Source organism: Pongo abelii, chromosome 23 (assembly GCF_028885655.2).
Source record: "Pongo abelii isolate AG06213 chromosome 23, NHGRI_mPonAbe1-v2.0_pri, whole genome shotgun sequence".
NCBI classification, from domain to species: domain Eukaryota; kingdom Metazoa; phylum Chordata; class Mammalia; order Primates; family Hominidae; genus Pongo; species Pongo abelii.
The window spans coordinates 34,233,529-34,248,326 of NC_085929.1; the positions used below are offsets into that span (position 1 = coordinate 34,233,529).

Sequence of the window (14,798 nt, forward strand, 5' to 3'; positions counted from 1 at the left end):
AGAAACTTACCTCAGAAAACAAACCACTAAGATATCCCAACATATAACATTATATATTAAATCCAACTATACAGCTGGCTACCTCTCCTTATGTTCAGCAGTTCTACAATATGAGCCAGAACCACAAGAATATGGTTGTGACATGCACAAAAAGAGCAGACTGGAAAGGACTAAATCCTAAAAGGAGAGGTAAAAGGTGACTCCGCACCAAAAAGCCCTAATCTTCAAACAATCAGAAACAAACAGCAAAATCCTAAGTGCTTTACAAATTCGATGGATTTTCCCTGTTTTCCCCTTTAAAAATAAATCTAAAAACCGCCGAGACTAATAATATATAATCCTTTAGTTTACTGCTTAGCTTTTAAAGACAGAAAATTACTTAAGAAATCAAATGTAACCACTTAGTGTGGCACAGGTACATTTCAAGAATAAGAATTTGCAATTAAAACAAAACAATTTTCCCAGACTGGTAGTGCTGCGAATTACAGAATTCTTGAAAAACAGAGTAGTGGTCTGAGGTGTTTCGAACCAGACATGGCTCAGGGAAACAACCACTCAAGCACACACATGGCATTTTGTGATCAAATTTATTTTTTGTTTAAATTTCATTTACTTTGTTTTACTGTAATTTACACAAGAGACTGCCAAGTAAACTAGGTATTTTACATTCACCACACATTCCCTCAAATCTCCACAGTTGTTAGAAAAACATTAAAATCCATGCGCCGGGCTCTCATTTCCATGTGCGCCTAAGCTCCCAATGATACTACAGATGCCAGCGAGAGTTAAGTTCATTAAAAGGAGAGGGCTAGACTCTTTATTTCACAAAATTAGCAATAATCTTCCTCGCACCAAACACTTTGCAGACAATGATTATGCTCTGACAAAACCTATCTTACAACAGTGCCCAGAGAGTAAACATCAGTCTTTATCCTGAGTACACAAAGGATGTATGAAATGTGGGTTTTGTTGCTGAGGATAACAGGGTATTGCAATGCAGTAGTGATCCTACACATCCTTCCTTGTCTGATTCACTGAAATCACTCCAGTGGGGGAGGGACGCAGGACATGTGGGAAAACGAGGAGCAGGCAGGGCAGGACTGTCAGCAAATCAGATTACTAATGTGATTTGACTGCAGGGGTTGGCGTGTTTTAGGAGGGACAGGAGGTTAAAAAAGACAGTTTGTGACCTGAAGGCTTCGACAATATAATTCTATTCAAGCTTCCAGGACTGACAGAGGAAAAACTGGATTCAGACAGAGAAAGCTGATAAAAATCTTACCTAGCTATTGTTCCTTCCTTTAAATAAAAAATAAAACAAAATAAAAAAAGTGGCAGCCGTTTCTGACCAGCATTCTCATGATGCCTATTCAGAATCTGTTCTGATGACGTCCTACTTGAGAGCACATCCCACAGTCGGAGGTCCACCAGCCTCTTGGCGGGGCCTCCTCACTGCACACAGGCCAGACTCACACTGCATCTTAAACTGTTCCTATCTCAAAGTCACCATCTCCCCCTTGAAGTGTGTGTTTCCACAAGAAGAGCAAAATGTCATCACTAACTATATCCTATCATGTGAGCTCCGAGGAATCTAGACCATTTGCATAGTTTCCAAGCTGCAGTTACAGAAAACTGTCATCTTCAAAACAAGACTCCATGAAGTGCTATATTTCCAGCTTTTCTACACAGCCTACAATCCTATTAAGACTAATTTCTTCATCAATGTGTTTGTCTAACAGGAGCCTGAAAATTGTCTAGTGTTTATTATAAATCAGAAACCATCATCTCCATTTTTGCTAGGTTTGATGTAGAAAAATATTTGAAATTTAAAATACAAAAATCCAATAAAAACCAGAATTTTTTTTTAAAAGGATTTTTCCCTCAGGGCAAACAAGTAAAAACTGGCCTGTAACTTTGCTCCTTACTTTATATTGTCAAATTTGGCTATAAGATAATGACCATCCAGAAATAAATAGTTATAAATACATTCAGAGTTTACATCCCAGATTCACTGGAATACCAAAAAATTTTGAAGAAATTTCTGTGGGAGTCTACTGCTTATGGGACTAAAAAAAAAATTTATAAGAGACTGACTTAAAAGAAGAGAAAAATAATAAAAGGCTATATATGTTGGTCCACAACTTGACATTTATGAAACATACCAGCTAGTATTACATTGCAGTCAATTTGTCCATTAATGGTATTACTCTGATAATTATTAAAATCTGTTCCAGGTATATATATTGAAAATATTTTCTTTTGCATTCTTGCTGAAGATAGGTACAGTACTTTGGAGAAATTGTACTAATCCCTTCAGTATGTCTGTATGTACATATATACACAAGTGTGTGTATCTGGATCTGTAGCTCTACATGCGCTTTATATACAGCTACAGACATATGCACACATACATATATACACACGTGGTTGAGAACCTGTGCATGTGTGTGTATCATCACAAGCACACATCTGGGAAACGTCAACACTGCAAGATACTGGTCAGATTCTTCTTCACTCATCACTGGCTGCGCTTGTTCCCCTCACTTGACCTTGATTACGTAACTGTAAGAAAAGTGAAAGACAGTGCAAAATGTGTTAAAATACAGAGACAGGAAATGTTAGACAGCAGCTTGTCACACACACTCTCCAAATGCATCAAAACTTTTGGCAGAAAATGTAGCCCAACTACTGCATCTTACAATTTTCATCTGTTTAAAAAGATTTTGGTCTTACTACTAATGCCACAATATATTGTCTCATCAGAGGGGAAAATAAAGTTGAGGCAGAAATAAATCACAAAAACTTAGGAGAGTTTAACAAAAGTAACAATAACTTAATTTTTTTTTTTTTTTTTAATGAACATGGAATTTAAAAGTGGGGGGAATCTTGTAAGAGTTACTTGATTCTTATTTGGCACAACTAGCTTTTCTCACAACTGAACATTTCATTCATCCCAATGTTCAAAAATTAAAGAGCAGGTAGCTCATGTGGGGCAGCAAAGAACTACAGTGGAGGGAGGGGAGTGCTACATCTCGTTCTCTTTATAATAAACATTATAGTTCAGTATAAACAAATGATGACAGCATACTGTTGATTTTTGTTTACCCACACTGGTTTCAATTTGTGAGGTAGATTTTGATTTTTTTTTTTTTTTTTTGCATTTCTGGGAAAATTTGTTATATGGGTATATAATGTGTTAGAGAAATAAGACCACAGAAATGTTTTACACCATAAATTAAAACTAAAGTGCATTTATGCAGAGTAAAGCTAACTGTAACAAATGAAAATGAAATATCAAGGAAGACTTTCTGGTGCACAGAAAATATTGCAGCCAAAATAAATTATTGAGGTTGGCTCGTATGGTATGGAATAGAGGATCTTTATTTGATCTCAAGTGACTTTGCATATTTCCTTACTAACCACAAATGGTTCTACAAAGAACCAGGTCAATTAACTCGGTATTGAAAAATCAGCTAGCTTCTACGACAATGTGCTACATGATGAGTAAGAGCACCTGGCAGCTGGGTTCTAACCCATAACACTAAAAACTAACCCAGGATTACTAAATTCAACCTGGTCCACAGGTAAAATTTTTAAAGACTATTAATAAGTGTTCACTATTAATTTCTAAAATATTTATCTCTTAAATTCTAAAAATAAAACCACATTTAACACTTAGAGCTTCTGCTCAGCAAGTTAACTGCCCATCACCAAAAAGGTATAGGTTTTGAAACATCTTTTTACCCAGGTCTTCACTTACACAGTTTGATATTGTCTCTGACCCTACAGGGGACTCATCTAGACATCAGCAGCCGACGTGCCTCGAACGGAACCCCTCTTACGCATCTAAATGTAAAATAAAATTGTGAGCTGCTGAAATCAGACTCTAAATAGGGGTTAGTAAGCAAGGGGAGAAAAAAGATCTAGAAGAGATTATGAAGTGACCGCTGACTGTTCATAACCATATCCACATTAAGAATGAAGTTCTGAGGCCCCTCAAATAACCTTGGTTGAAGGACATTCTTGCAAAAGGCTTTTCTTAGCACAAAAAAGGTTTATCTATCCTTAACTGTAAAAAACAAAAGCCTGCAGACTGATTAAAAAATTATCAAAAACAGCCAATGGGTAAATAAATTGTTTGCCAATATAATGTGAGAAAATGCCCCAAGGGTCTGGTCCATATTTGCATAGTCCCTAGGCCAGACAAGGAAGCCATGAGGGTGTGGGCCACACCTCTTTGCTGCTTCTGAGAACAGGGTCTCTTAGTGGAGTCCTTTAAAGGAAGTTTACTGAAAGGAGGGAGAATGAAAGGGAGAAAAGGCAAGCACAGAAACAATGTATGGCAAACCATGAAGGGCACACAGATGTATTAGAAAGGACAGGCATTCACAACAATAGCCTCCAGACAAGCGACACCACTCAATGAGAAAACAAAAAACCAAATGAACAGAAAACAAACAAATGCAATAAATACGTTAAAACTCAACACATCCTCGCCCCCACCCCCGTAACCAGTTAAGAACAAACAGGCAAAATGTTAACCTAAAGTCCTCCTTCAGTTGCTGAGCCTCAACCCCAGGGCAGTTCCCTGCAGATCATAGGCAGGGGCATTCCTCGTGTGCCTAACCTCTCAAGATGCTAGTTCTCTCCAGGGCCAAAACCCATTTGAGAGAAATCCAATTATTAAAATATTTGTGAATTAAGAGCATCATAACGTCATTAAAATCTATCATCAGGTGTCAGGGGTCAGGACCTCAAGGAAAAAGAAATTCCTGTGTGTGAAGAGGACTCTAAAATGGGATGCCTCTTCAGGAGACAGGTGCTTTCTGGGTAGGCATTCTTGGCCTGCAGGCTTGATGCTGCCCAGATTCTGAGGATGCTTTCACAAAGCCACCATTAGGACTCAAAGCAGCAGCATCTTGATTGTGTGTGTGGAATCAAGCACTCCCCAGTGACCTACAGCAAAATAACTTAAATGGGATTCAACGTTAAGATGCAGCACTTAATGGTGAAATTTGTCTTAAAATGTTTTTGAGATACTTGACAAAGCAACTGCTATGTACCCTCACTCTGAACCAATGATAGATTTTCTACCAGCTTTATGAGGGGGTTAATCAGTTTCAGCAATGTAGGTATAAGAATGGTGACACTAAGGAATTGGGCTTTTACTTATCTATCTTACACCTTCTTCTTGAGTGCAATTCCCAACTCACAAATAACTGATCTGCATGGAGCAGCAGCTGCACCTGCAGGCCCATTGCCATAGGTGAGAGCAAGAGTCACCAGCTCCACAGTGGAGGGTCACAGCGTGTTCAGGCTGGGACCATTCTGTGTTCAGGTATCGTGAGGCTGAGAAATTGTTAGGGAAACAAGAGCACTTCCCTGGGGGAAGAAATTTCAGTCAAGTTCTGTCCAAGGGGTCCAGAGATAGGTAGGGTTTAGAGTCCAAACCAGATAGGGCTTATCACCTGGTCAATGGTAACTACTCTTCCCCATGTGACACACAGTTCTTCAGCATAAAAATTAAAAACTGACAGAAGGGCTCTCTCCCAAGGGTTGGAGCTGTTGGTAAATCCTTGTTGGAAATGCCAGCGCTGCATCATGGGCTTAGCGTGGATGGGTGTCTCTTGCTCCTTCTGTTTCATGTTCAGTGGGCACCCACCAGCTGCTTGGAAGGGCCAAAGGCAGAGCTGGCAGGTATTCCTGAAGCCTTGTGCACTTGGAGGGAGTAAACCTGACAAAGCAAATGGGACTAAAACTGGATAGGGTATCAAGGGCCACAGGGGTGCTTGTTAGTCAGAGAAAGGCACCTGACTCTTGAAAAACGGAACACAGAAGTGGGAGAGAGGCCTAGAAAGAAAGGTAAGAAGTGCCCATGACCTGCTCTTGCCTGTTTAAATGTTTTGCCTGTGGCTAGGCTAAAAATAAGGAATGAGGGGGGTATCTTCCACTCTTGCCATCTCATCACCTTATTCCCTATATCCAGAACTCAGAGTCCTAATATTAGTATGAGAAATTGGGGTCAAAGAGGCTTATGCTGGCTAGTCTAGAAACCGAACCCTAATTTATAACATTGTCTCTATGGGAAAATATGTTTCAAATTTCAAACAATCAACTTAAAATTTTTTGGAACAAAATCCATTCATAAGTTGGAGTCTGCCTATAGTTTACTTTATGTATAAGATAAGGTTAAAATATTTTATTGCCTTATAAAGAAAATATGTCCTAGTCCTCTCAGAAGGTTTATATAAAACTAATTAGAAGCAGATCTGCTGTAATCACCAAAAGTAAGCAATTTTAAACAGATTCTTTACGATGCTATGTGCCAGAAAAATAGGTTTCCTTTTGTGCCAAAGAATCTGATTTGCTGCCATTCTCCTGTGATTAAATGGAGTTTCTGCCTCACACGCAGGCATTTGTCAAACGCTCACACCTGCAGGGCTTCCAAAACTGGGCCTGCTGGCAGGACTCGAGTTGACCACATGGAAACCACTAGCAGGCCCTGGACATTCCTTGGGTTTGTTTCACCCATGGGGCCTTACTGCCAACTGAAGACAAGCATGGCCCAGGGCAAAAACAAAACCAGACACATGCAAGAGGAAGCCAGGGAAGAATCCATCCCGAGGAGAGAGAAGACGCCCACTGGCTGCCGGCCCTGCCCACTGATGGTGGGGAGCAGCTGGGATGGGCTGTAACACTGAACTGTGGCATGCTGACCTCCTGCCCAAGGATCACCTGAATCTGCCTAAAGCTTAGGAAGAAATAAGGATTCACTGCTAGTTGGGGGAAGCAGAGGAGGCATTTCCAGAATTAGTAACAATACCATTAGCCTTACCTTTTCTACAAAAAAAGCAAACTAAGACTTATTGTGTTAACATTTGTAAGCTTGCTGTGACACAAACTGAGCCAAAAGCAACTTAGTCTGACAAAGTGTCTAAAAGGACTGTGAACCAGGAACCAGCACACAGAACTAAAGCTAGTGTGTAAGAAAGAATACAGAACCATTAGATATTTAACAGGTAACAAATTCTAGACTGAGAAAACGCTAGTCTACCTTCACGCAAGATGCTCAACAAAAGAGAGATCAGAATATGTGAAGGAATAGCAGTGTCTAAGAAACTCCATTTTGATGAGAATAAGTAGAATAGGGAATGGCTTTTAACAACACTCTTCCTAATTCTAACTCTGTATTTACCAAGCATGTATACAGTTTTAGAAAAGGGAAAATTAGAGAATTGCCATAGAACAGCCAGTCTTACTGTTTCTAGTTCTTTCTGAGTCTCGTCTTCCATTCTTCTAATGTCTTCCATCGTGAGATCGATCCACTTGTCAATCCAACAAAAAAGCTGGCGATGGAAGTTTGTAAATATCCGTTTTTCTTGCTTTTAAAACAACAAAAAAGTAGCATAAGATGACAAAAACCTAAGATTAATGACACATTAACTTTACATGTTCCAATTAACCCATGAAATTTACACATTTGGCTCAAAAAGACTACTCTGTAGATTTGTGGAAATCATAATTCCATTTAATTATCATTGTGTCCAGCAAAATTAAACAAACAAAAAAAAACTTTCCCTGTGAAATGAAAAATAATCTCCCAGGCAAAGGTGTCATGATCTAGTAGAAACTAAAAAAATGCGGTGTGTATGACCTAATCCAACACATTCCTGCTGGGCCTGATTTATTTTTACCTTTTTCTAAATGTCAATGAGCAAAGGTCAACTAGATTTCTTCTGCTATAAAACTATATATTGTCATTCTTAACATTCACTATGAGGTGGAATACAATAATGCATTGAAAGAAAAGAGTCCTGGGTTCTTTTACTAAATTAAGAATCATTACAAACTCTCCCTTAATTTTTCTACACAACATGTTGCTGCTACTATTATAAATATATTTAAAAACCATGTATATAATTAGTGGTTTCAATTGCTGGATTATTTAAGTTTTATTCAGCTTTCCCAAGAAGAGAGTAAAGTGTATGGAACAGTAAGTACTTCTGGACAATCTTCAACTTAAAAATCTTCTTCCATGAATAGAAAGGACTTTATCAATTACATATGTGACTTCTATTTATCAGAACTGGATTGTTAATCTATGATTATGATCCAAGAGGAAGGAAGAAGGTCAATATTTACAGAATGCCAACTGTAAGCAGGCCCATGAATAATCAAAGTTTCCAGCACTTTGAGATCCTTGTCTTATAAAATATTACAGCAGCTATAGCTTAAAAATAGAAAAGTTATGATGAAACAGACATAACTAATTGTGGAGATCTGAGATATAATGAGGGCTTCTTTATGATATTAACAGAATAAATATTCACCCTACAGGAAAAGTAAACACCAAGGAAATGTTTCAACATTCCTAGGTAGTAACAACCGTGTGCATTTATAAAATTCCAATTCTCCCCTCCTCCTAGATCTAACTTGCCCACATTACTTTCACTTTAATAAAGAAGACATAAAAAAGAAACAAGTAGAATTTGGATCCTCAGATTGTGTGCCTTAGTTCACAGTGTGCCTATTTTTCAGTAAAGACCTCTAAAGAAGACATCCCCTGTGATAGCACAAGGCACACATACATATTCTGAGAGATAGGGAGGGTAGGGGGAAGGAAGGGTCCAGGGAGTCCTTCAGCAGGCTGGGCCCGCTCTCTCCCTCCAGCCAGGATCAGAACACCAGGTCCCCTTGGGGACGTGCTGTATGGGGAAAGGGCTCTCTACAGAAGCGCTGGGCAAACCATAAGGTAAGCACTTTGAACAAAAAGCTGCTGTGCTTGTCCCCAAAGAAAGTCCCTTAAAACCTCTGCTGCCATCTGTCTTTGCTGCTTCGAGGTATAAAGAAGGGCTGAAATGAATTATGTAGGGACAATAATTTTCATATCATAAAGGAGGGAAAAAAGTAACAACAGAGAAGATATCCCATTAATAGCTAGCTCCGATCTCATCCTAAAACTAAGTTGCCACATTTTGAGTAGATTTTACCTTTTGAATGAAGTTTTCTACTTTGCTTTGCAGTCCCCACCACTTGAATTTGATGGTCACCAGCTTATAGGCACACATCTGGGGACAGTCAGGGCTGTTTGCCAGCTCCTTCTAGATGAGAAAAATTGAAAAGGAGAAATTATGACTTAAATATTTATGTTTTCATTAAAATTGACTGTTGTGTAACGACATCACAGACATACATGAAGAAAATTACAATCTCATGTGTTTAATTCAGATATTTGAAAGGTTGAAATCATTTTAGCAAAAGCCGCAGTATTCTCCTGCTGTAAACCCTCCTTCCACAGACCAAGTTACTTCCTAGCTCTAAAGTTTAATAGGTATGTTGCTCTGCCTCAAATTACACTATTCAGATTTCATATTAAATATCAAATTCTATTCACATCAAACCAATAGTGAGCCTTTAATACGTAAGAGTTCTCATAACACCATTACCGCACTCCCACTGTGGATGTGGTGAGGCACAATAAAAAATGACAAGGAAGTTCAGTCTTCTTCTGTATCTTCAGATATTGGCAAGTGGAGCCGCACTGTTTATTAACTGAGGTATTTTCAATAGAAGGGAGATATGAAAAGTGACGCAACAACAAAAATAATCTGTAATTACCAAATATTTGGAGGTAAATCCTATACATACAGACTTCAATTTCCACAAATGACTACACCTCACAGTTTAAATAGTGTAGTCAGGAATCAAATCAAGACTTGTTCTGGTAAACAAGGGAAAATAAACTATTTTTTTTAAAGAGCCAAGAGATGCTGGGCACACTGGCTCATGCCTGTAATCCCAGAGCTTTGGGAGGCTGAGGTGGGAGGATCACCTGAGGCCAGGAGTTGGAGACCAGCCTGGGTAAGATAGCAAGACCCCATTTCTGGAAAAACAACAAAAAAAAAAGGCCGGGCACAGTGGCTCACACCTGTAATCCCAGCACTTTGGGAGGCCGAGGTGGGCAGATCACTTGAGGTCAGGAGTTCAAGACCAGCCTGGCCAACATGGTGAAATCCCATCTCTCCTAAAAAATACAAAAATATGCTGGGGGTGGTGGCGGGAGCCTGTAATCCCAGCTACCAGGGAGGCAGAGACAGGAGAATCACCTGAACCCAGGAGGCAGAGGTTGCAGTGAGCTGAGGTTACATCATTGCCCTCCAGCCTGGGCAACAGAGCAAGACTCCATCTCAAAAAATAATAATAATAAAGAAATAAACAAACTGGGGTGGGAGGTGGGGCACTGCAACCTATGTTATTATTGATGATTTCTGTGAGTCTTACTGAGGCTTTGCCTTACTTAGTGAGTTCAATATACTAGCATGTTTATTTTCAGGAAGGAGTGAGTGGGTGTGAACCAGGAGCTTGCAGCATACATCAGTGACTTAAATATACAGGTCCACTTCCAAGGTGATGTGTGAAGACCAAAATACCTCTGAGCTGACCCAGAAAAGCCTGGAACAGGTTCACAGCAGTGAGCAAACACAGGCATGGTCGTGTCCTCAGGGGCTCAGTCTACTGCAGAAGGCACATATCAAAGCACCACAGACAGCAGAGGCAGACTGCAAGTATGGTCTGGGGAAAAGAGCCATTCTGTAAACGTGAAGCCCCAGTGTTGGTGTGCTTACAAGACGATTTAAAAAAAAAAAAAAAGGGACATCATCTTAGGACTGTTGTGAGGTTGTGCGGACTGAGTAAGGCAGTGTAGTAGGTGCTTAGTAGGTGAGACTGAAGGGCTTAATACACATTAGTTCTCTCTTTCCCTTGTTCTTTAATAAATGTTGTATTGACCACTTCTGAATCTGCAAGACAGTTTTAAACAAATTGCCTCATAAGAGAATAAAGTCACTGCAACACGACGGGGACCCCTTTTATAAAAACTAAATCACTGAGTCAAAGGCCAAAGCAGCCTCTCCCACGGGCTCTTCCCTCTTCACCGCTGTCCCTGTCTTCACGCGGTGGTGCCCAGACTTCACCACTGATCCAGTGATCAGTCCCACTGGGTGCTGCCACCACTGCTTGTCAGCTTCAACTCATCCCACTTTCAAAAAGCTGCGTGTGAGCAAAGACTCTTTCTCAAATCGGCCACATACATTCAAAACATGATTAATTTCTAGGTCTTATTCTAAACCTCAAGATAATTTTTCCTTTATATGACTGAAGCACCGGACTACATTTTTCCCCATTATCTACCATGGCCCAGTTTTAAGTTAATTCTAGGGATATACTATATGAAAAATTATTATCTTGGTTATTATTAATGCAACTGAATGTTCTATAGAGTCCTACATGATTGATCAACTTTTCTCAAGATATTTGTTCTGTAGTAACATTTCATCTTCTGAAGAATAACCTGATACATGGGCTAAATCAACAAGGTAACACCAGTAAGCAGTTAAATAAAAGTATTATAGTAAACTGTCCTATTGCAGGTGAGCTCTGTTAACAAAATATCTTGGCTAGCTTAGCTCTATTTTTCCATGACGTTTCCCCCATAAAACAGAGTACCAATGTGAAAATTCAGGATGTGCATGTGTATATGTATACACACATACAAACCCATATTTTAGTAATATAATTCAGCAGGTATTAAGTGGGCACCATTTACCCTTTACTCTGTGCTAGGTGCTGTCAGGGGACATAAATGTAGCTAATAGAGAAGAGGATAATTATGTAAATAATGCTGCCCTTGGTGTCAATATTCTCACCCCGGAAACATCCTCCTGTTGTGGATGCTGGCTTGGGCTAAAATCAAATATTTACATACTACTCCCCTTGCTCTGCAGGCCCCTGGCACTTAAGCTGGGCTCCTGGATGCAGAAGCAGTCAACAAGCCTTCCATAAGACACAGCTAGCTTCTAAGTGCCCAGCTTTATTGAAATGACAACAAAGTTGGTCTTTCACAGATCATTTGATCAATAAACAACGAGCCAGTGCTGAAGTACTTCCTAATCCAATGAATGTCACTGAAAATCCTCATATGCAATACAACTTGGGTATATGCAGAATATGGCACTTAATTGTGAGATATAGCTGCCAAACAGTAGCACTAGACTAGGAGTAAGGGGACTCGGGTTGCAAGGTAACTTCCTGTTTAACAAAGGGCAGGATCCTTAACCTCTCTCTGGGCCTCATTTCTCCATCTGTAACAGGAAAACTAGACTCTATCAGGACTTTTCATTCTCCACTGAGAAAAAACTAAAAGCAGGAGTGAACGAACTAAGGTCCTTGAGGGCCAGGATTGGTCTAGGGCTGTAGGTGGTAAACATTACATATCCTTGACATCCAATGACTTGTCCTAAAACTTCCTACAATTTTGTGTTTTATTCTGTAATATGCCTGGACTTCAGAAAATATTCCCCTGCCTGCCACCCACCCATAGTGAATTTCCTCTATGACTGAGTACCCCACCAAACCGCTGATGAACTCTAAGATACTTTCCAGATTGAACATTAGAAGGTCCTATTAATTATGAGCTCCTGAAAGCTTTCTTTTACAACTTCAAATCATTGGATACTTTGTACTAAATGAAAATCTTGGGTGTACCTAGAACACTGACGCTTCAGAATTCTCCAGCAATTTTATAAAAACAGTGGGATGAAGCATGGTTCTAATTAAAGGAGTAAGCTAAATGTAATATAAATATGCCTACACTAAACTTGAGCTCCAAGAACAGAGTACACATACGTGACTTCAACAATTAACCAAGTTTATTTCTCACATTCTTTCTAGTGACTCTGGCAAGCTGCTCAAATCAATTAATACTGGTAATTAATAAAGTAACATTGGTCTATAAAATTCATTTTAGAAACTATAAGCCACGGGACAAAAAGGAACCAGTTCCCTCAGCTGTCTTTTCAGATCTAAAATGTATATTCAGTCCCAATCTGATTTTTGTTTTCCATCCAATTTACAAGTAATTATTTTTTTAAAAACCCTTCAGAGAAGAACACGTACCCAACTAAAAAACAAACAACTAAACAGCGTGCTGCCTAAAAACATAAATATTACCAGAAGAAAGTTGAGAACGCACAAGCTATATACATTTTTTTTAATCATTATTATTATTAATGTATACACGATATCTAAAAGTTCTCATACAATTCTCAAAATGATTTGTGGGAGTCATCTGTTAAATGTGAGCTACAGTTTTTTAAAGTACTGATTAAGTTAAGAATATGGCTTTGAAAGTCTCCATACTTATGATGGCACAGAAAATAGTGAAAATGTCTGAATGTCGTACATTAACCTAGAAGAATCCTTTTGGTATCTTCTCTCTGGAGTGAAATCTGACACTAGGTAATAAAAAGTCTTAAAAGCTGTTCATATCCTACCCTGTACCCTTTAACCTGGTAATTCCACTTTCAGAAACATATCCTATTAATCAAGTAAAGAAATGATACCACAGATTTATCTGTTAACAGCAAAAATCTGGACTTATTAATTATTAACTGAAATACCCACTACAGGAGACAGGTGAAATACTTCATAGGCCTTCCATACAATGGGCTATTATGCATACAGCCATTAAAAAACATTTTTTTCCAGCCATGCAGTGGTTCACACCTGTAATCCCAGTACTTTGGGAGGCTGAGGCAGGTGGATCACCTGATGTCAGGAGTTCCAAATCAGCCTGGCCAACATGGTGAAACCCTGTCTCTACTAAAAATACAAAAATTAGCTGGTCACGGTGGCGGGTGCCTATAATCCCAGTTACTCAGGAGGCTGAGGCATGAGAATTGTTTGCACCCAGGAGGCGGAGGTTGCAGTGAGCTGAGTTCGTGCCATTGCACTCCAGCCTGGGCAACAACAGCAAAACTCAACACAAAAAAAAAAAAAAGAAAAAAAAGAAAAAAATTCAAATAACAGTCAACAATGTGGGAGAAAAAAAGGAGAATTAATATAAATAGGTATCTATGTATGGTATAAACATTCCTAACAAAATAAACTACAGGAATCAGAAAATATACCAAATAATAGTAATTAAATGAGACTACAACTAATTTTTTTCTTTTGTGTACAATTATTTTCAAAATTATCATTTAAAAATTTTAAAAAACCTAATACGCTGAAAAACAAATTGACTCTAAAAAAGTTTTTTTGCCCTCAGCAGAGTATTTTCAGACAAAGACTGACTTTACCCTAAATTATCTGGGTACTATTTCAAGTCTTCATTCTTCTTTCACTATAAACAATCTGGCTTTTGGCTTCTTTTTTCTGATGTTTAATAAATTAAATCTAAACAAAGCTAAACAAAATCAAGTTAAAAGCTGAATTAAGATCTTTAATATGTAACTTTAGTCCAACCCATATTTAATTTTTCTTGAAAGCAATCACAAGGTATACATGCAAAATAAAATGATCAACTCTTCTAGGTTACCAGCAACATGCTAGTGAAGAAATGTGTAACCTTCAAAATGTGAAAAATCTCAATGGGGCAAATATTTGGGACCCCACTCTCAGAGCAATGTTCTAGAATCCACAGGACCCAAAGAAGTTCCAGCGTCTCTGCCCAGCTCTCAAGAGGTTCACAGCCTGTGGCAAGGCAAAGCTTTCTCTCTGGCTTTAAAAAAATACAAATGTTGCACGGAGGGTGAAAGGAGGGAGAGGAACAAAAAAGATAACTATTGGGTATGGGCGGGGCGGGGCGGGCAGTGAGAAATACTATGTACAACAAATCCCCGAGACATGTGTTTACCTACATAACAAACCTTCACATGTACCCCCAAACCTAAAATAAAAGTTTTTAAAAAATGTTTTCTGATTCTTTCTTCTTCACTGGCTAAAAAATAACCCCAAAG

General features: G+C 38.9%; 1 protein-coding gene across 2 annotated transcripts in view; it reads right to left on the bottom strand.

Annotated features, from left to right (window-relative positions):
- Positions 1 to 573: 573 nt before the first annotated feature.
- The window catches only part of PITPNB (phosphatidylinositol transfer protein beta), a 67,559-nt gene continuing 53,334 nt past the window's right edge, over positions 574 to 14,798 (bottom strand). Inside the window, 3 exon segments of one of the 2 annotated variants that reach the window (NM_001133087.1) lie at positions 574 to 2,562; positions 7,260 to 7,382; positions 8,991 to 9,101. In NM_001133087.1, the coding sequence (NP_001126559.1) occupies positions 2,512 to 2,562; positions 7,260 to 7,382; positions 8,991 to 9,101 (285 nt within the window). In that variant the 3' untranslated portion in view covers positions 574 to 2,511. 2 annotated transcript variants of the gene reach the window in all.